General features: G+C 48.7%; 8 protein-coding genes and 1 non-coding gene across 9 annotated transcripts; 6 read left to right on the top strand and 3 right to left on the bottom strand.

The window, feature by feature from the left end:
• Nucleotides 1-879: 879 nt before the first annotated feature.
• BO83DRAFT_338733 (uncharacterized protein) lies at nt 880-3,869 on the top strand (the record flags this gene model as incomplete). The annotated part of the gene is made up of 12 exons (XM_025528517.1): nt 880-1,150; nt 1,217-1,338; nt 1,390-1,536; nt 1,587-1,707; nt 1,759-2,274; nt 2,330-2,387; nt 2,480-2,716; nt 2,768-3,021; nt 3,073-3,161; nt 3,213-3,283; nt 3,335-3,427; nt 3,477-3,869. The coding sequence occupies 12 exons, from the start codon at nt 880-882 to the stop codon at nt 3,844-3,846; spliced, it is 2,349 nt and encodes a 782-aa protein (XP_025387968.1). The 3' UTR covers nt 3,847-3,869.
• Nucleotides 3,870-4,340: 471 nt separating this feature from the next.
• BO83DRAFT_378757 (uncharacterized protein) lies at nt 4,341-5,003 on the top strand. The gene is made up of 2 exons (XM_025531337.1): nt 4,341-4,409; nt 4,531-5,003. Exons 1-2 carry the CDS (start codon nt 4,407-4,409, stop codon nt 4,891-4,893), a joined length of 366 nt encoding a protein of 121 aa, XP_025387967.1. The 5' UTR covers nt 4,341-4,406; the 3' UTR covers nt 4,894-5,003.
• Nucleotides 5,004-5,662: 659 nt separating this feature from the next.
• On the top strand, nt 5,663-7,097 carry BO83DRAFT_408518 (adenosine deaminase family protein). The gene is made up of 2 exons (XM_025534055.1): nt 5,663-6,303; nt 6,371-7,097. The coding sequence occupies exons 1-2, from the start codon at nt 5,800-5,802 to the stop codon at nt 6,995-6,997; spliced, it is 1,131 nt and encodes a 376-aa protein (XP_025387966.1). The 5' UTR covers nt 5,663-5,799; the 3' UTR covers nt 6,998-7,097.
• A 176-nt stretch (nt 7,098-7,273) lies between these two features.
• Nucleotides 7,274-8,076, bottom strand: BO83DRAFT_313433 (LOG family protein; the record flags this gene model as incomplete). The annotated part of the gene is made up of 2 exons (XM_025527557.1): nt 7,274-7,946; nt 8,027-8,076. The coding sequence occupies 2 exons, from the start codon at nt 8,074-8,076 to the stop codon at nt 7,274-7,276; spliced, it is 723 nt and encodes a 240-aa protein (XP_025387965.1).
• Nucleotides 8,077-8,338: 262 nt separating this feature from the next.
• On the bottom strand, nt 8,339-10,119 carry BO83DRAFT_378755 (NACHT domain protein). Its single transcript, XM_025531336.1, has 2 exons — nt 8,563-10,119; nt 8,339-8,459 (listed from the first exon to the last, which is right to left on the bottom strand). Exon 1 carries the CDS (start codon nt 10,049-10,051, stop codon nt 8,705-8,707), a length of 1,347 nt encoding a protein of 448 aa, XP_025387964.1. The 5' UTR covers nt 10,052-10,119; the 3' UTR covers nt 8,339-8,459; nt 8,563-8,704.
• A 454-nt stretch (nt 10,120-10,573) lies between these two features.
• Nucleotides 10,574-11,891, top strand: BO83DRAFT_417490 (uncharacterized protein). Its single transcript, XM_025534763.1, has 2 exons — nt 10,574-10,665; nt 10,729-11,891. Exon 2 carries the CDS (start codon nt 10,843-10,845, stop codon nt 11,539-11,541), a length of 699 nt encoding a protein of 232 aa, XP_025387963.1. The 5' UTR covers nt 10,574-10,665; nt 10,729-10,842; the 3' UTR covers nt 11,542-11,891.
• Nucleotides 11,892-12,830: 939 nt separating this feature from the next.
• Nucleotides 12,831-14,848, top strand: BO83DRAFT_408516 (glycoside hydrolase family 16 protein). The gene is made up of 2 exons (XM_025534054.1): nt 12,831-14,114; nt 14,178-14,848. The coding sequence occupies exons 1-2, from the start codon at nt 13,318-13,320 to the stop codon at nt 14,470-14,472; spliced, it is 1,092 nt and encodes a 363-aa protein (XP_025387962.1). The 5' UTR covers nt 12,831-13,317; the 3' UTR covers nt 14,473-14,848.
• Nucleotides 14,849-15,238: 390 nt separating this feature from the next.
• On the bottom strand, nt 15,239-15,310 carry BO83DRAFT_t157. Its single transcript has one exon. It is a non-coding gene; the product is annotated as a tRNA-Arg (tRNA).
• A 419-nt stretch (nt 15,311-15,729) lies between these two features.
• BO83DRAFT_361665 (bifunctional cytochrome P450/NADPH--P450 reductase) lies at nt 15,730-19,896 on the top strand. The gene is made up of 5 exons (XM_025529470.1): nt 15,730-16,208; nt 16,351-16,596; nt 16,663-17,103; nt 17,168-18,154; nt 18,223-19,896. Exons 1-5 carry the CDS (start codon nt 16,088-16,090, stop codon nt 19,740-19,742), a joined length of 3,315 nt encoding a protein of 1,104 aa, XP_025387961.1. The 5' UTR covers nt 15,730-16,087; the 3' UTR covers nt 19,743-19,896.
• Nucleotides 19,897-19,927: the final 31 nt, after the last annotated feature.

Raw genomic sequence — 19,927 nt, 5'->3', positions numbered from 1 at the left:
AAGTGGCTCTTTCGCTGATAACATTTGTTGCACTGCGAGCACTGAAACATGATGCTATTGCCATTCTGTCACCGTGACGGGCAAACAGGGGATAGTGGATGAAGATGGTTCGACTTGATTGATCTGGACTCCGAATACTCCGACCGTGCCGCTTAGTAATTGCTCACGAAGCCCTACCAGATTCATTTCTTCTTGTTCGTTCCACCCACTTTTTTTTCACATTGAGTTGTTGACAATGTAAAGACTGGATGGTATCCAAAAAGTGTCATGGATCCAATGACCGACAGCTTTCATGTTTGTTGAATGTACAAACTCGTCCCCTTCCCACGTGGGGTCATGCCTTCCCCTCTTTAACCACTGACTTTAGCCATACTTTGCAATGACACGCTATCCATTGTTGGTACATATAAAGCCCCAGGCTGTACCTCGTTTGGCATAATTTCACTATGATCTGATCTTGTTAGCTCCCGGATACATCAATGGGACCTTGGATGGCACTTACGGGAATTTACCTGGGAAACACGTCTACCACAATTACAGGTGTCCGCGTGAAGAAGAAATGGAGAAAACGAAGAATGCGAGAACTGGAGACAGTTAAAGCATTCATAAGCATGCGGGGGCCCTAGTGCGGCAGCAAGAGGGGGTCATAAGTCAACGAACTATAAGCAACATTCCTGCAGTCGCTATGCAATGTGTCGTGGAATTATTCCTGCCAGGGATGAGCTGCAGCCGACTCCGCACTGATCATCCCCGCGGGGAAATGGTAGATTTCCATAAATCTAAATAACCAAGAAGATCTCTTGTTTATAAGCTTTCCCCCTCACTTTGTCAATCTCTTGAAGCGTCCTCTATTCGTGCTTTACCATGCGAGCTGCAAACATGCGCGTTCCAAACCAGCTGTTGCTTCTTCTTTTCGTTGGAGTGTTAGAGCTTATCTCCGCCACTCAAGTGGATTATTCTCAATATGTTAATCCTTTCATGGGATCGGAAGGCCCAACTCCGGGTCAGGGTTACGGAGGGGGTGATATCTTCGTTGGTGGTGCTCGACCCTTTGGAGTAGTAAAGGTGGGAATCGATACAACAGCCGCAAACTGGAGTCTCGCTGTTCTAAACGGTGGCTGGACACCTGATGGGAATGTCACCGCAGTCAGTATGTTTATATCCGCTGAGGACTGCTTTGCATACTTGGAATTTGTGTCTAATCTCCATCTACTAGCCATGATGCATGAGAGCGGCACCGGAGGTGCCCCCAAATATGGTCTTATACCACAGATGCCTCTTACCTCTGTAGAGTCGCCGGTAAACCTGTTAGATAACCTTACTTATAGCCAGCCCAGGGTATGAAACTGCCTGCCCTTGACATTCATTTGTCCCAGCTCACAGGGATAGGTTGGGAACGACTCCGCAAGTGTTGGATATTTCAGGACCTTACTTCAGAATGGTGTAGGGATTGAAATGTCGGCTAGTCGACATGCTGGTATCATTCAGTATTCTTTCCCTGAAGGAGAGAAGCACGTTTTGGTCGATATATCCCACGTATGACTCTCCACACTCAGAATATATGGAAGACGCTAACATGGCTAAAGTATCTTCCCGGGTCACCCGGCGATTCTAATGGGCAGTTTTACGTCGGTGGCGAGATAAATCTTGAAGATAATGGAAAAGCATATACCGGTTATGGAACATATGTCGGTGGCTGGAACAATGGTTCGCACTTCACACCGTAGCACCGCGCATGCATTCTAATGGGGCTTCAAGGCGCACCTTTTACCATATATTTCTACGGCGAGTTCTCTACGGCACCGACGAATGCCCGTACATTTACCGGCACTAACACAGATCCGATGCCACGTTATCAGAACCTGGCAAATGGAGGCATACCTCAACCAACATATGGCAACACTACCGATAAAGCGACATCGGGCCCTATGAATGACCGTGTCGGGGCGCTCTTCAGCTGGGATACTGAAGCAGATGTACAGATCAGCTCTCGAGTTGGTATATCCTTCATCTCAACAGAAAAGGCTCGCTTATACATCACATCGGAAATTCCTTCTTGGACGCTGAACGACACCGTGCAATCTGCTGTTGACGAATGGAACCAGGATGTATTCAGCAAGACTCAGGTATCTCTCGACAGCACGGCGAATATGACAAATGTGCGGCTACTTTATAGTTCTCTCTACTTTATCCACTTGATGCCATCCGACCGCACCGGTGAAAACCCGCTGTGGCAGTCAGAGGAACCTTTTTGGGATGACTTCTACACGCTTTGTCAGTAGTGAAAGGCTTCGCACAGCAACTGGAGAGTGGCACTGACTATGCTTAGGGGATATATTCCGCTGCACAGTCAGCTTCTATCATGTCTACCAGCCCACCTACTATGAGTCCATGATCCGGGGGCTTATCGACATTTGGAGGTAGGTGATAAAGCAGTTCAAGACGAAAGTGACATATCAAAACGCTAATCTATCCTTAGATATCAAGGGTTCCTACCAGACGGCCGCTCAGGGAACTGGAACGGACTGGTTCAAGGCGGCTCTGATGCGGACAATATGCTAGCAGATGCCTATGTGAAGGGTCTGCGAGGCGCAATCAATTGGACAGATGGCTACGCAGCGATGAAGACGAATGCGGAGGTTATTCCATACAACACTTGGGACGCTACTGATCTATCTGCAAGTACGAAGGAGGGGCGTGGAGCCCTGGGTGACTGGTTAGAGCTGGGATATGTCTCGCAAGATCGCAATACGCGCTGCATTTCTAGGACCGTGGAGTATAGTCTTAACGATTTTGCGGTCAGCCAAGTGGCCGCAGGGGAAGAGCCTAGCGACCAAGAAAAGTATTTGAATCGGTCTGCTGGGTGGCAACATATCTGGAATCCGGATGTGCAGAGTCTGAACTTCAGTGGCTTTTTGGCGCCCAAATTTTCGAACGGCTCGTTTAACAACAGTGGCTATGATCCTCGTTACTGCTACGGATGTGAATGGCTCGCATATACGTATGAGGGCGTTCCTTGGGGTAGGTCGCCATTCGCAATTCATGAATTGTCTGACAAGTATAATGTTCTAGAATACTCGTTTGTGCTACCGCATGACATGGAAACCCTGATCGACTTTATGGGTGGTGCAGATACATTTGAATCCCGACTGGATATGATGGTACTCACCCAGGTGACAACTCTGGGTAAACGTACAGCTAACATCTTCTAGTTTGAGCCGAACATGTCAGTCCAGAACCTTGGAGCAAATGGGGCAGGTATTACGACAATCATGAACATTGGGTAGGTAGTCTGATCTCTAGCCATATGGGTGATGACTGAACAGTTTGAAAGGAACGAACCCGACTTTGCGACCCCGTACTTATACAATTACATCAACAAGCAAGCCAAAAGCGTGGAAAAGTCGCGGAATCTAGGGTATCAGTAGTAAGTGAGGCAATATCCTCTGCTATCTACAGTAACTAAAGTCAAATAGCTTCCGAGACGAAGCCTATGGAGTCCCAGGGAACAGCGACGCCGGGGCGATGAACTCGTGGCTCTTGTGGCAGATGTTGGGTATCTATCCTGTCGTCACACAACCAGTGTATCTTCTCGCTTCGCCCTGGTTTCCAGACCTTAACATGACCGTCAATGGCAACCAAACACTCCGTATCATCGCGAACGGATTAGACAAGGGCTACTATGTGCAAAGCGTGAAAATCAACGGACAAGCCTGGACGAAGAACTGGTTCGAGCACGAGGATGTCATGACCCAGGGCGGTACCATTGAGTTTGAGCTAGGCGCAGATATGACAGCCTGGGATACTGGCATTGTGCCTCCCTCACCGGGACATCGGAGCATATGAAGGACAGGCAGCGCAAGCTAGTCACCCAGTTCTAGTCAATAGCCACCACTAATAGTGAGCAATGCACATGCACACTGTGACTTAAGCAGTTACCCATACCTCGGCTATTCCGTTCTATCAAACCCTAGCCCCATAATTTCTCAACCGGCAACTACTTCCGCAAGCCTCCAAACCAAGAATTGCAACAATGACGCCGACAAACCCTCACCAATGATAGCCATACCCCGCACCCTCAACACAAGGCACATCAAACCCAATTGACTCTTCCACGTACAGTCATTGGTAGAGTTCCACGCGTCGTAATTGAATCAGAAATCAAGAACAAGAAATCCGGGCCGTGGTGGAACGGACAATCGCTGCTTCGTTTGGCATCGTCGGGGACAAAGACGTGTGGTTGACGTCAACGGATAGAGATTCCCGCACACTGTAGAAAGATGCGAGTAATTGTTATATGATGGACATTGCCCTCAGTTCAGTCGATTCAGTGAAAATATACCCATTAAATTCCCATCATCTATCTTCTTCAATATAATTGATCTTAATCCATTAATCTAATAACCATGGTACGTACCACCCACTCCTCACCCATGGATGAATCCCATCCCATCCCAGCCATAAGGAAGAAAAAAAAGCGGGTCTCATCCGAACCATCCACCATCAGATAATCACTAACAACCACCCCAGGCCCCAATAATACCACGACTACCCCTCCACCAAACAACTCCCAACGCCAATACCAATAATTTCCTCACTCCCCGCGCCGACCCCGACTGCCCCAACACCATCTCCGGCGGAGGCATCGCAGGCATCGTTCTCGGCACCATCGCAGGCACCTTGCTCATTATATGGCTATGGCATCTGTGTTCCCTATCAGGGTCTAGTTCAAGTGGGGGATCGGATTACGGTGAGGCGAACTTGGCTACCTCGACAACGCGGAGAAGAAGACGGCGCCATAGTAGTCCCACGGTTTATTATCTGGAGAAGCATCCGTCGGGGCATGGTGGGGGGTCGTCGGTGAGGAGGCCGACGAAGGTATATCTTTCTTAGTTTTATATTTGGACTGGAGGAGTTGGATTGGAGGGATTGGAGGGATGGAATGGGATGGGATGGTGTATGTGATTTCTGTTGGTAAGGGAATATAATGAGCTATGATTTATGGGGTTATGTGATTTATTGAAGTAATAATATTTGTTTGTCTGGTTTGGTTGGTTGTGATGTGCTCGAGGGATCTTGTGTATAATCATGCGATATGTGGATGATGACTGGGGCATATGGAAGGGATTGGAGGTCATTTGTTCGGGAATGATCGAGGCCAATTTTCACGCTTTCTTGGAAGAGAATAAGTACTGGATCATAAGTTGAGTATATATATATATAGAGACAGAAAGGAAATAAAATAATGGCGCAAGAGTCTCTCGAATATAATACATACTTATACATCAGCGTAAAGTCCAAGCTGGTTGAGATCCATGGTTTTAGAGGAATATACTTGCTATTATCCATATTCTTTAGTTCTTTAGTATAATACTGAACCAGTACCTATGTTGGCTCCACCTCACTTGAAATATGTTAGAGTATCAAAATCTGCAGAGCATGTAAACCATGGGATGGAAGGCTAAGCCTTTCTTAAGATTACAGTTGGTGGTCAGGGTGGACGGAGATAAGGTACGGGGACATCGGTGGTATTTCGAAGAAGATGCAAGGTTTTCGGGACGCTCCAATCAATCTGCAGTCAGACATGACAATCTACTACTCAGTGGTAGTATTACATCGTAACCCCGCGCCCAATCATTGCTAGTTGGCAGAAACCCCGCTTCTCAGGCGTCCGATCGATATGACACGCTCCCAAGAGGGTTATTCCCCAAGCTTTAAAAGATAGATGAACGACGTTCAACCCATTTGCTTCCCTATTCCAAGTCAACAACCGGAGTCGTATCTTCCGCTCTATCTATCATGGCCTCGAACACATCCATTCTATCAAACCAAACTCTGCGAGAATATCGAAGCACAATCCACCAGCATGATGACAAGTTCATCAAAAACATGCCCAAAGTCGAAATGCATGTTCATATCGAGGGCACAATGACACCCGAACTCCGGTGGGAGCTCGCGCAAAGGCGCGGAGAGTCAGTTCTCAATATCAATACCCAGCAGCCTTGCGAGAGTTTGTCGGAGTTAAAGGGTACATATGAGCTTCTCAATGACCTGGACGCAGGGGGTGTAGATGGTGGAATGCAGCGATTCTTCGAACTGTATTACGGTGGTTTCAGTGTCCTCCAGGATGAAGAGGACTTTTATCGCCTGGCAATGAATTACTTCAGGAAGGCTTCTTCCATGAATGTCCGTTACTGTGAGCCGTTTTTTGATCCGCAGGGTCATACGCGAAGAGGTGTGCCTTTTAGGACAATGATGGATGGGTTCAAGAGGGCTCAGAGTGACGCTGTTCGGGATCTTGGGGTAGGTGCTTAAAACCTTTAAAACCTTTCTATTATGTCGTATGATCTCCCACTGAGAATTGTTTCAGGTCCATTCTCAATGGATCATGTGCATGTTACGAGACATGTCCCCGGAATCTGCTATGGAGCATTATCTCCAGGCACTACCATATCGCGACATGATCGTTGGAATCGGATTGGACTCTCTAGAGGTGGACCGTCCACCATTGCTCTTTGAAGATGTTTTTCTCCGCGCTCGCAAAGATGGTTTCAAAATTACCTGCCATTGCGACGTCGGTGATAAGGATACACTGAGGAATATTGGACAAGTGGTTGACCAGCTGGGAGGAAGCGGAGCGGACAGGATTGATCATGGGTTACATGCCGCCGACGATTCTTCTCTTCTTCAGAGGGTCAAAGAAAAGGACCTTGGAATGACGATATGTCCGTGGGGTTATCTGTGCTACTCTGGAGAGGCTCAGATTATTGATCGGGTTCGCACACTGTTCAACGCTGGCATCAAAATAGCCATTGGCAGTGATGACCCGTCATATATGGAAGATATCTGGCTGAACAACAGTCTCTACCTGCTTCGTGTACTGGGCAATTTCACCAATGCGGAGTTCGTACAGCTACAACGGAATGCCGTTGATATCTGTTGGGCCTCTGATGATATTAAAGCAGCAATTCTGAAGGAACTTGGGGATTTGGAATGAAGGAAGAGGCGGAACATGGCAGCTATGCGGTTTAGTTGGCAGATGTGTTATATTAGTCTAACGAAATGACCATGTCCTATCCACTTGCCCACACCGAACCCTCGCACAAAGCTATGGATAAGAGCAGAAGCCTAGACAGGCTCATTGATAAAAAAATTAGCACACAATGAAGTTAATTGGCCGGCAGCCGGCAACTGTCGGAAGGCCCCGAATTCTAGGTAACTTTATTCTCCAGCCCTCGAAATACTGCCTACCCCCCAACCTCTCGCTTCTTCCTCACTTACTACCCCAAGAAAGGTTCAACCTCCCACCACTCGGCCTATACGCCTTAAGCACCCCAATAACCTCCTTTACCTCCTTACACTCCACCATAATCCCCTTATTCGCCTGTCCAACAAACCCCCGCTGAGCAGCCATTTCAATCCACGTCACAAGCCCATCCCAAAACCCATTAACATTCAACAAAACAATCCCTCTATCATGAATCCCCAGTTGATTCCACGTAACAACCTCAGCGACCTCCTCAAGGGTCCCATAACCGCCAGGAAGGGCTACAAACCCTGACCCAGGACCACCGGCAAGAACCTCCTCTGCCATTTTTCGTTTTCGCTCGTGCATGCTGTCCACGATGGTGATTCTCCCGTATTCGCCCTCGGCTGATGAAGACCCTGGGGCAAGCATTCGCTCGGGTTGTTTTCCATCCTCCTGGGCATTGCCTTCGGCCTGGCGGCTGACGTCCGCATCAGGATAATATGCTACCAATGCCCTGGGTATGAAGCCATGCACTGCAGATGGCCCAGATAGTGATACTAGAGTCTTTGCCACCTCGCCCATTAGGCCTTTTGTTCCTCCTCCGTAGATTAGTTTTGCGTTGGCGGCGTGCAGTTCATGCGCGAGTGCGCGAGCGGCGGCTATGTACTCGGGTGAATTGCCGGGTTGGGCGCCGCAACTAGATGGAATTAGTAGATTAGACAGCTGGTTATGAATTTTAGGGCGGAATGGTTTCAATCAGTATTGAGATTGACCTACAAAACGCATATGACAGGCTGCTGCTCATCCCGGCCGCTAGGCATAGACATATTGTGTGATAGGGGTAGATAATTGCTGGCAAGGAGAAGGGTGGTCTGAAGCGAGGATAAGAGTGTCACAATGCTATATGGAATCAGGTTAGGTCTGTAACACACTTGAAGCTATGGAAAGGTGCTTTGGGTGGTGTCTAGAAGGGTATGACTCAACCTTGAGGTGGGCCAATTCCGTTATGCCGATGGTACCCGGCATGTTTTACTTGACCCGCTTGCTTTTGACTTTCCCGTTTGAACCATTTTACCTCGTTTTTAGGGGCTTCGATAGTGTGGGTATTGATTATGATGCGTCACTTTGTTTGCAATTTCTTGTTTGGGGGTAGATGTGGGGTTTACAAATCAGCATCTTAGTACGTAGATATATACAACAGAAAGATTAAGATTCTAATAGGGTGTGGTTGACTTTGACCATCCTGTGGTATGTGTGACAAGTCTGAAGCTATTTCATATAGTACTTGTGCTCTATCCTAGCTAAAACGTGCAGAAACCAGGAGATATACCACAGGGAAAGTCTCCGAGATACGGCGTCGAAGGTCAAATGAAGGGCATATTCTTGCCACAGGCAGATAATGACGATGTAAGTTCGTTGCAATTCCCCCAGCAAGTATATCACTACATGACCATATTACTTCATGGGTGCCACTTGTGTCATAAGTGAAAATTCACGCAATAGCTCTCTTCTAAGCCCATCATTATGCCGAGCACCAGACAGTAACCTCTGAGCAACGGGCGCGCAGCCTGCACTGGCAGCAATGCACCAGAGCTCATATCCCCATTGCTGCTGAGCCATTTGATCTCTCATGAGGTCAATTAGCGCAAACGCATCTTCCCAGTCGGGTCGACAGACACTCGATTCACGCCACCTGCGGATCATCAGGCGAAAAAAGTCCAGGTTTCGTAGCTGATGACCAAGTCTCGGATCCAGAAAAAGTATCCTGAGCCTGGACATGTCTCCCCATTGAAGGATTTGATCTGCTGCCTTCGTGGCCGTCATCTCGAGGAAATTGACATTGTCAAAATCAGAATCTTTAAGCATGACATGCAGCATATCCACAGAGCCATAAAGGCAGGTGATACTGAGAGGATCATAGAGCTGGCTGGCAAATGGGAACCTCGGCAGCATCGCACAGCCTGGACGACGGTTTTGCTGAGTCCAATTGTGAATTCGCTTTGAGTCGGCTTGACACAACTTTTCTATGCTCGCTAGGCTTGGAAGGGCCTCAGCTGTGACAAGACCATAATATTCAGGCCAATAGCATGATGCATAGACAAAGAACTCGCCCAATCCACGCTCAGCCGGATTGAAGCGAGTCATGTCTTCTTCCCAAGCTTCCCACGAGCAATGAGAATTGTACTTGACTGGGTCCTTCTCGTCGTTGAACAAGTCGGACGCTTGCGGAAGCTCCGATATCGCAATCTGCTCTTCGGAAAACACGAATTTGACGCCTATCTCATCTAAAAGAAGATATCGCACGCATATATCCAATATTAATGCTTCTGGGCTTTCAAAGCGTTGTCCATCGTCTCCCGAGGAGTGTGAACCTTCTGTATTCGAGTATTTTGTGGCCCAATTCTTCTTGATTAAGTCCTGCAACGACTTGTCTATGAGCTGAACTTGGTATTTTCTCGGGTTATCAAGCTCAAAGCTTGTGATAAAGGGTTGTATCATGCTCATGAGCTTTTTGTGGTCCACTAGCTTTGCAAGTTCGTCAACGGTGTTAACATTGCGAGCGGTATGCAGGGTCACAGCCCAAGACAACTCTACTATGCTAAATGGTCTGTGGGTAATGGCGAGAAGTTTCAGAGCTGTGATGGCGAGTCCCCAATCTTTATGCTCATTGGGTGCACAGCGGGAAAGAAGGTCATTGTAGAGCTCAGAAACCTGGTCGGGAAGCGGTATTGTATCCATCTCTGTAAATGGGGCACTTTCTTGTAAAATTATACTGGCTGCTTCAAGAATACTGTCGATCATCGCTTCTTTGTTTATGTGTGGTCGGGAAGATGCGAGATGTCTGCGCCCATCTATACCGCTCGACAAAGGAGATTCCTAGAACTTAGAAACTCTAAGTGCGTTAGAATCAAATATATTATTGCTATAGATACCTACGTCCTATATCCATGGAAATAATGACAGTAAAGCTTGGATTGAAGCGACTGATGCCCATATCCTTTGGTTGGCTTGGAGTACTGTATATTGTTTGAGTAGTGAGTTTGGCAGCATATTCTGCCGTAAACCTAGGCATCAACATAGGGACTAAAATGCTCAAATTACTTAAAGTTGTCATGTTTCATTGATCAATTCGTTCTCCGCAGAATAGATCTAGATGCATCCAGTGGGACTGATGCAACCATGGATTGTAGTGAAGCGATCCCATGGGTAGGGAATTCTCGGAAAGAGGCTGGCAATGACATCCCCCGCTTCCGCAAGTCACATGGCTTCCATCCTTTGTTGTAGTTACTTGTCTATCGACCAATTCCTCCCCCCCTCAGAAGCCAAACTGTGAAAGGAGGGGAGTCGTTATCTTGCTTACATCTACCAGCTAGTTGCAGAGTATGGCACATCCCCGGGGGATGTAATGGCAATTCGTGAGTAGCTAGATCCCAATGCCACGGAAGTATAATACCTTGTATTTCTGCTAACTAATGTAGATCACGCAACACTAAACCTTTCTTTGTTTCGCTTGATAAAAATTTACTTAGCTTGAAAGAGCTGCCGAACAGCTTCACTTACCAACTGCATAGTCACTTCGATATTTTCTTATCATGTCATGTTCAGGTACCGCAGACACGCCTACAATATCAGCATCGCCATTGCCTCTCAATTTCTTGGATTTACCTATCGAGATACGTAACAGCATATACAAACAAGTTCTCGTTTTACCTCATCCACTTCACATCTTCCAAGACCCAGGATGTCCACTGGAAGCTTTTGCACCCGAAAAACCCGGCTCATGGCTTGCATTGACCTACATCAGCCGACAAGTATCGGACGAGACCAGAATGATTTTGTATAGTATGAATCGGTTCATCTTCCACGAGATGGAGACGACGTGTCGTCCAGGCAATCTCTTGGAGTCCTTCCTGAACAGTATCGGACCTAAAAATTCCGGAATCTTGTATCATCTATGCATCAACTTTCCGGTCACCGAGCACATATCAGGCGCCTCTAGAGAGCCGAGACTCACAGATGGCTTGCGAAGATTACAGCTATTCCGACAAAGCTGTGCCAATTTGAAGACATTGGAAATGCTCATCTTTGGTCAATTTGCCAACATTCTGGTCGCAAATGACCAGATGAACAATAAGCCCATTTGGAAGATATGCCTGGAGGTCGATGCCCAGATAAAGGAAATAGCACCCCTAGATACCATTGTTGTAAGGATATATAATAACGGTACTCCAGCAGCAGTACGAGAGTTTCTACAAGAGCTCGGATGGATTGTCAAGTTTGGCGACGCTTAATGGTTTTACATCACAACAAGACAGATGAAAGGAGAAAACAGCCGCAATCATAGTCTACAATACCCCAGTTCACTCAAAGATCCCTCGTCATGTGCCCCAAAATTATGGCTGATCTACTTTGGACTGTTGACAGCAGTGGACGGGTACTAACCCCCAAAAAGGGGGCTGTAAGTTCTCCCCACTAGTCATGGGCCGACAATCTACCAAACGAAGTACAACAATCTACTAAACACAAGGGTAACGGGACAGCACATAACTTCTTTGATGATGGCGTCTAATAATATACGAGGTCAGGCACCCTCTTTGAAGTTCGGCATCTTGGCCTCGCGCTCATCCGAACGGCTGTTGGCAGTGGGTAAAAGAATGCTTGGCAAATCCGAAACTGCACGCTCTGCATAAGTTGGTAGGTAGCGGTCTGCAACCTCAGCTTGAAAACGCTCCTTGTATCTGCATGTTCTGCCTCTGCAGCACTGAGACCTCCTGCTGATCCTCATATCTTAATCTTTGTAGGGTGAAGAATTATGGTTCGCCGATTATATCCACAAGGAGGCGAACCTTGCGGGAGGTTGCGGTGTCTCTAGACTACTGGCTCCTGACTCCAAAATTACCACCCCATTTGGCGGACCTAAAATTTGCCGCAGTGGTGTCCACTGTTCAATGGCATCCACCAGCCACTGCCACAGCACTGGCCTTGTGCTGAGACCTTCCCCAGCCGGCCCCGCCACTAGTAATTCGCCTGCTGAGACTGCCTTTGGCTTCGACAGGCCAAGGGTCTTGGCCAGGTGCAGGATGTTGGTGCCTGGGATGCTTCCGAAGCAAGGTCAAATTTGACCCTTGTTATTAATGAAGAGTGTAGGGAACAGAGGCTTTACACTGTGGGTGTCAGCGTGATGAATTGTTGGCAGGACCCTTCCCCGAATCCCGCACAGTGGCAATTGTTATCTCTGGCCCGGATCAAATCAGACTAACCCATACTAACACAAACTCATTTAATCTTCAGGAAGATCCAACGACGCTCCCCTGAGCTGATTGGATTTGGGTGCCTGAGCGTTGCTTATCGCCCATCGCGGCAGGGTCTTGGCGGGTACAAGCGACCCTTTCCAGATCAGACTAGCGTCAGGGTCAGGGACCACGCTAGTGGCCAAACCAGAGTGGATCGGCAGCCTGCTAGGCCCATTACCGTTTAGCCATACCCTCTTGGTCGGGCAGTTTCCTGTTTCAAAGGTGCCCCTTAATGTTTAGGGCCGAACTAGTGACATCCAATGTAGGGAAAGAAAAAAGAGAGACATGCTGGTTTAAAAATAAGCATGACTCGGATATTAGTGATGAGGGGACGAAAAAAAGGGAAAGCAAAGTGTTTGTCAACGCCCATGTGTGGGTTGGATGCCATGGTTCTAAATTAATTAAAAGGAAAACCGTCATACCCTCTCGTTCTTCTCCTCTCCTGTCGTTTGTTCTTCTCCGTTTCATCTCGTTCCTGTCTTCCTCCTGCTCCCCTTCGTTCCCTTGCCGGTGGGCATCATACACACCTCGTGCGATTCGCTCGCACTGCCATTCATTCAATAATTGTCACTCTTTTTTTTTTTCTCTTGTGGGGAACGGTTGGATATTCGACAACGCCGTTGTAGGGTTCGATCTCTCCATTTAGATCCCTCTGTTACGTTTTATCACATTCGGGAGAGATCCTTGATCCGCAAAAACTTGACCCGAGTCGCTCCGCTCATTGCAACCAAGATCTCTGGGGAGTGGTGACCCTCGACAACACAGCCTGCCATCATGTCACTCTTCCATGTACTGGCGCTGCTGGTAGCCAGTCTTAGTCTTGTTACCGCTCAGACTTTCACCAACTGTAACCCACTCAATACAACATGTCCTGCAGACGCAGCCTTAGGTACCAATCATACCTGGTACTTCAACTCTACGCTCGATGACACGATCTGGAATGTCACCAACGGCAATATTGGCATCACCGATGAGGGTGCGGAATTCTCCATCGCCCAAAAGATGGATTCGCCCACTATGCAATCTAACTTCTTCATCTTCTTTGGCATTGTCGAGTCCCATGTCAAGATGGCCAAGGGTGGTGGTGTAGTGAGCAGTGTGGTGCTCCAATCGGATGACTTGGACGAGATTGACTGGGAGTGGGTGGGATACAACACCAGCGAGGTACAGTCCAACTATTTCGGCAAGGGCAACGACACGTCTTTCGACCGGGGGGGCTTCCACTACGTTCCTAATGCCGACACGGAATTCCATAACTATACCACCTACTGGACGAGCGAAAAGGTCGAGTGGTGGATTGACCAGCAATTGGTCCGCACGCTGAAGTATGAAGATGCTGTGGGTGGCAAGAACTTCCCCCAGACCCCCAGCAACATCCGCTTTGGAATCTGGCCTGCCGGCGATCCCAGTCAGCCTCATGGTACCATTGTATGGGCAGGTGGTGAGATTGATTACTCGGCTGGCCCGTACACCATGGTAGTTGAGAAGGTTCGCGTGCATGACTTCCATACCGGCAAGGAGTATACGTACTCAGACCATTCGGGATCCTGGGAGAGCATCAAGGTCGTGTCGTAAGTAACTCCCTATAGCCGATTTCTCCCGCTATACCTACAATACTGACTCTCCAATCCTAGTGGTAATTCGACCACCGTGGAACAGCTCAACAAGCCTCCTCCGAAGTCACTGTCCGAAAAATGGAACGAGCTACCAAGTGGCGCAAAAGCTGGTGTCGGCATTGGCGTAGCAGCTGTCGGAGCCAGTTGTCTTGCTGGTTTCATCTTCTTCTGTGTGCGGCAGCGCAAGAGGGGCCGTCTCGAACATGCCCTGAACGATGCGAAGTGGGATTCCGAACGGACGGAGATGAACAACTTCCAGTCCGAGTGGAAACAAAGCGAATGGAAACATAAGGGCTACCAGTCAGTCTCCTAGCAGACTGAAGTATCCATATTTAAAATGACCTCTGTGTCCATGACGAAAACGATGAATCCAACCTTTGTTCCAGGAGTGCCACCTTGCCTCTTTCTGTGGGGATTTGTATGAAGCTTCTGCATGCCCATCACACCAACGCGGCGAAGCAATCCATACCAGCGCCTGCTTTGCTGGCCAAGGTCGCGCTGGAGTTGTTCTTGAACCATATTGAGTGAGCACCATGATCGGGAGAGAGGCGCACTATCCTACTTTTACTGAGTTATTCTTGATTTTGTTCATATTGTTCCCATCATCTTCTTTAGTCCTGTGGCCCTAGGACGAGCGTTCATTTCCTCTTGTATATATACCAACTTGCATTTAAACGGATTCTTTTCTGGGCTATGCAGATTATTGCTTCTATACTATATATGCGAAATCAGCTAAGCACCCTGACTGATATACTGACTAGCCCCGTCGGCCTATCTATGTAGTATAGTGCTTCCATCGTGATGCCGACCGAGTCATACCGCCGTCTGTCACGTCCTGTAGCGCGCCTACGATCATCTCCGGTGCTCTACTATCATTATTATTGATGGGTGTATTATCTCTAGGCATTCGCATATGCGGCCGCTTCAGCACGGTGGACAGGCCTCGAGACTGAGCGATAAGGTTGTGAGCCGGGAACACGGTTCAAGACGGAGATTTAAATGACGCAAGGATGCTTGTTAAGTGAGATGCGGTGCAAAAAAGAAAGTAATACAACCGTCGGATGGCAAAAAGGAAAGAACGATCCCGGTGCGACTCGAACGCACAACCTCTAGTACCGGAAACTAATGCGCTACCATTGCGCCACGAGACCAGTTCGATAGCAAAGTGGGGGCCATGATGACTGATCATACGCACATACCAAGCATCATCTGGATCCACCGAAACGCATAAGTGGCATAAAAGAAGAGCATCCATGGGATCGTTGCTTTTACTTACTTTGGAGTTGTCACGGAGTCTCTACTAACTTCAGCCATCGGTCCGTTGTCACCGATCTCCGTGTCCGACATACCGATGGACCGATCATATGCCCCCCGTTGCTAATCATAATTCATGCCCCAGCTATGAATAGTAAACCTCCATCTCTGGCTGGCCGAGGTTCCCGCTAGTGCTTACAGGCCGCGGTAGATGCGCTGTTACTCCATTACGATCCCGTCCTCTGGACTCATTGATCTACATTGTAACATGATCCACTCTCATCAGCCCCATGACGTTCGCCACTAAGTATGGTTGCCCTGGTATGCACTGCAGTCGGGCGGCCTTCTGGCTGGGGATTCCCTTCCGCAGATGATGGCGGGGAGTGATGACACTTCATCTGCACTGGACTTATGCACCATCATCAGGCATACGTTCCCTCCGACCGCAATATTTTCAATTTTCTACGAGGTATAAAGTCTCCTTCCTGCATGCATGTCTGTCCCCTCTCCAGTTCAGTTCGACTCATCAAAGTGTGTCCGTCAGGTGATCTATGGTCGCTGAGAGAAACTTAAACCCCGTGTTGTTTGTTCCACCAGACCTTTTGTGAGAACTAATCATCTTCTCTATCAAGAGCTCTAGTGTAATTGGCACCACTCCATATCCAGATACCATCATGAGCAGCGTAAAGCATGTTCCTATCCCAGGCCCCAAAGGCGTTCCATTTCTGGGAAATGTCTACGATATTGACCAGGAGATGCCAATCCGAAGCTTTGAGTTGCTGGCAGATCAATATGGTAACCCCGCCCTTACCCCTCCACAATGTCATGTTTCCTTTTTCTATCCCTTTTGCGTCTCACTCCAGAGTCAGCTAGCCTTGACTCTTTCTTCCTCTCATTGAGTTGATTCATCTCTGCTAACTGTGATGCATCTGCCAAGGTCCAATCTACCGCCTGACCACTTTCGGCGTGTCGAGAGTGGTGATTTCTACTCAAGAACTCGTTGATGAAGCGTGCAATGAGGAGCGATTCGCTAAATCGGTAGATGGTGGTTTGGGCCAGCTTCGCCATCTTCTTCACGATGGTTTATTCACAGCCCGGTACCCCGGCGAAGAGAATTGGGCGCTTGCGCACCGTGTCCTTATTCCTGCTTTTGGGCCCCTATCTATTAGGGCCATGTTCGATGGTAAGCAGCCCCATCGCCGAATGGACCACTATTGCATCGGACTAATGAGTTGTCAATCTGCCACAGAGATGCAAGACATTGCCAACCAGCTCGTCATGAAATGGGCTCGACAGGGACCTGAGACTCCCATTGTGGTCACGGAAGATTTCACCCGCCTGACTCTCGACTCCATCGCTCTCTGCGCCATGGGAACCCGCTTCAACTCTTTCTACCACGATAGCATGCACCCCTTCGTAGAAGCGATGGTTGGTGGGCTGCAGGTAGCTAGCTATAGGGCACAGCGCCCATCTTTGTTAAACCAACTGCCCACGAGCGATAACAATTCTTTCTGGAACGATATTTCTTATATGAGAAATTTGGCGAAGGAGTTGACCGAAGATAGGAGGAAGCATCCATCAGACAAGAAGGACCTGCTCAACGCTCTCATCCTTGGCCGAGACCCTCAGTCAGGGAAGGGCCTCAGTGATGAGTCGATCATTGACAACATGATTACCTTTTTGATTGCAGGTAGGTACTTTGTCTGAGTTTGGTCGTTGTGATCTATCATGTTCTGACCTTTTTCCTCCCTCAGGCCACGAAACTACATCTGGAATGCTGTCCTTTGTTTTCTATTATCTACTCAAAAATGCACCTGCGTATAAAAAGGCACAGGAAGAAGTGGACAGGGTGATTGGCCGACGGAAGATTACCGTGGATGATCTCCCCAAGTTGCCGTATATCAATGCAGTCATGCGAGAAGCACTACGCCTTAATCCCCCGGCGAGTGCCATAAGAGTCCATGCGCATCCGACTAAGAACAAAGAAGACCCTGTGACCTTGGGCAATGGAAAATACGTTCTAAACAAGGACGAGCCAATCACAGTGCTTCTCCCGAAATTACACCGCGACCCCAAGGTCTACGGTGCGGACGCCGAGGAGTTCAAGCCGGAGAGGATGCTGGATGAGAATTTCAACAATCTTCCTCGGAACGCCTGGAAGCCTTTTGGAAATGGCATGCGAGGTTGTATTGGGCGGCCATTTGCCTGGCAAGAAGGCTTACTGGCGATTGCTTTGCTGTTGCAAAATTTTAACTTTCAGCTGGATGATCCAAGCTATGACCTGCGGATCAAACAGACGCTCACTATCAAGCCGCAGGATTTCAAGATGAGAGCTACTCTCAGGCATGGGCTGGACCCGATAACGTTGGAGTCAGCTTTGAACAGTGGATCCGTGCCTCCTGAATCTTCCAAGGTAGCTAGCAGGGAACGTAAGAAAGAGGCAGCCCTTCCTGAGGGAGACATGAAGCCGATGCACATTTTCTTCGGTAGCAACACCGGAACCTGCGAGGCTTTGGCTCGGAGATTGGCAGATGATGCAGCCGCATGGGGATTTAGTGCCAAGGTCAATTCGTTAGATTCCGCCACTGAGAATGTTCCGAAAGGAGCTCCTGTGGTTTTCATTGCTGCATCTTATGAAGGCCAACCCGCTGACAATGCGGCCCACTTTTTCGAGTGGCTAAGCGGAGCGAAGGATAATGAACTCGAGGGCATAAATTATGCCGTATTCGGTTGTGGACATCGTGAGTCTCCCTTATCATCCATGTGGTTTCTGTTCTGTGTAACTTCGCTGATCACCGATTCTATCAAGATGATTGGACTGCCACCTTTTACCGGATTCCAAAAGCCATCAACGAGCTGGTGGGCGAGCATGGTGGGAATCGCTTGTGTGATATTGGATTAGTTGATACCGCCGTCGCAGACATGTTTACTGATTTCGATAACTGGAGTGAGTCGACGTTATGGCCTGCCATAAGCGCTAAATTTGGCTCCAAAGGTCAGGGCCAGGCAGGCAAGAAAGCCAGTGGAGGCCTACAAGTCGAATTTAGCTCAGAAAAGCGAGTGACAACCTTGGGTCTTCAGCTGCAGGAAGGATATGTGATTGAGAACCAGCTCCTAACAGCACCCGACGTTTCAGCGAAACGACTGGTGAGGATCAAGCTTCCAAGCGACATGACCTACCAGTGCGGTGATTACCTTGCCGTGCTTCCTGTGAACCCAACGAGCATCGTCCGTCGAGCAATGCGTCGGTTCAAACTGCCTTGGGATGCTTTTTTAACCGTTCGCAAGCCATCCCAGACCCAAAGCGGACCGTCAGCCATTCCCATTGACACCCCTATCTCCGCCTTCGCTCTCCTCTCCTCCTATGTTGAACTGTCCCAACCCGCGTCCAAACGAGACCTGATTGCCCTGGCAGATGCAGCCGTGGCCGACGAAGAATCCCAGGCCGAGCTGCGATACATGGCCAACAGTCCTAGCCGCTTCAATGAGGAGGTTGTCACCAAGCGCCTCAGCTTGCTGGACATCTTGGATCGTTATCCTTCCATCAGCCTACCGCTCGGCGACTACCTAGCCATGCTTCCGCCCATGCGAGTACGCCAGTACTCTATTTCATCCTCACCCCTTACGGACCCGACAGAATGCTCAATTACAGTGTCTGTGCTCAACGCACCCTCTCTCTCCGGCACAGACGAGCCGTACATGGGCGTAGCCTCTACCTACCTTTCCATTCTCCAACCCGACGAACGCGTTCACATCGCTGTCCGTCCCTCCCACTCAGGCTTCAAGCCCCCCTCCGACCTGAACACGCCAATGATAATGGCCTGCGCAGGAAGCGGCTTAGGGCCTTTCCGCGGTTTTGTCATGGACCGGGCTGAAAAGATCCTCAGCCGAAGCGACTCTATTACCGAAAAGCCCGCCCCGGCTATTCTCTATGTCGGCTGTCGCACCAAAGGCAAGGACGATATTCACGCAGAAGAGCTCGCTGAATGGTCTCGCAAGGGTATCGTCGACGTCAGATGGGCATACAGCCGTCCCGCCGACGGCTCCGTAGCCCAGCACATCCAGGACCGGATTACAAGTGACCGAGACGAAGTAGTCTCGCTATTTGAGCAGGGGGCTAGGATCTATGTTTGTGGAAGTGCGGAACTAGGCAAGGCCGTGCGCCAAGCGTTTAACAATATCTACGTCGATGTGATGAAGGAGCGACGTCGGGTAGCGCTGGAGGCGAAGCAGGAAGATGTCCCGCCTGAGGTGAATGATGAAGAGGTTGAAAAGTTCTTCGATCACTTGAAGGCGAGCATGCGTTATGCGACTGACGTGTTTACTTGAATACACTTTGAATACGCTGCATATGTTTACACCTCTGCAGTGGTATTGTGTCTTGCTTGTTTTTTGGGCAAGTGCTCGTCTCAGTATCTAGTAATTAAGGGCAATTTAATATTTTATGGTCAAAAGAACAGAGTAACATTCATGAATTGGGTCTAAGGGGTACTATAATGCCCATTCTATTTTGT

This window comes from Aspergillus eucalypticola (genome assembly GCF_003184535.1).
Source record: "Aspergillus eucalypticola CBS 122712 chromosome Unknown BO83scaffold_13, whole genome shotgun sequence".
Classification (NCBI taxonomy): domain Eukaryota; kingdom Fungi; phylum Ascomycota; class Eurotiomycetes; order Eurotiales; family Aspergillaceae; genus Aspergillus; species Aspergillus eucalypticola.
Note: the sequence above shows the minus strand (reverse complement) of the source record. Positions and strands in the feature narration are given on the sequence as shown.

Coding starts and splice junctions, on each gene's coding strand:
- BO83DRAFT_378755 (XM_025531336.1), bottom strand. CDS start 10,051: ATGATCGACAGTATTCTTGAAGCAGCCAGTATAATTTTACAAGAAAGT.
- BO83DRAFT_361665 (XM_025529470.1), top strand. CDS start 16,088: ATGAGCAGCGTAAAGCATGTTCCTATCCCAGGCCCCAAAGGCGTTCCA. Junction 16,209..16,350: donor GTTGCTGGCAGATCAATATG/GTAACCCCGCCC, acceptor GCATCTGCCAAG/GTCCAATCTACCGCCTGACC. Junction 16,597..16,662: donor TATTAGGGCCATGTTCGATG/GTAAGCAGCCCC, acceptor AATCTGCCACAG/AGATGCAAGACATTGCCAAC.
- BO83DRAFT_408518 (XM_025534055.1), top strand. CDS start 5,800: ATGGCCTCGAACACATCCATTCTATCAAACCAAACTCTGCGAGAATAT. Junction 6,304..6,370: donor ACGCTGTTCGGGATCTTGGG/GTAGGTGCTTAA, acceptor GAATTGTTTCAG/GTCCATTCTCAATGGATCAT.
- BO83DRAFT_408516 (XM_025534054.1), top strand. CDS start 13,318: ATGTCACTCTTCCATGTACTGGCGCTGCTGGTAGCCAGTCTTAGTCTT. Junction 14,115..14,177: donor GAGAGCATCAAGGTCGTGTC/GTAAGTAACTCC, acceptor CTCCAATCCTAG/TGGTAATTCGACCACCGTGG.
- BO83DRAFT_417490 (XM_025534763.1), top strand. CDS start 10,843: ATGTCATGTTCAGGTACCGCAGACACGCCTACAATATCAGCATCGCCA.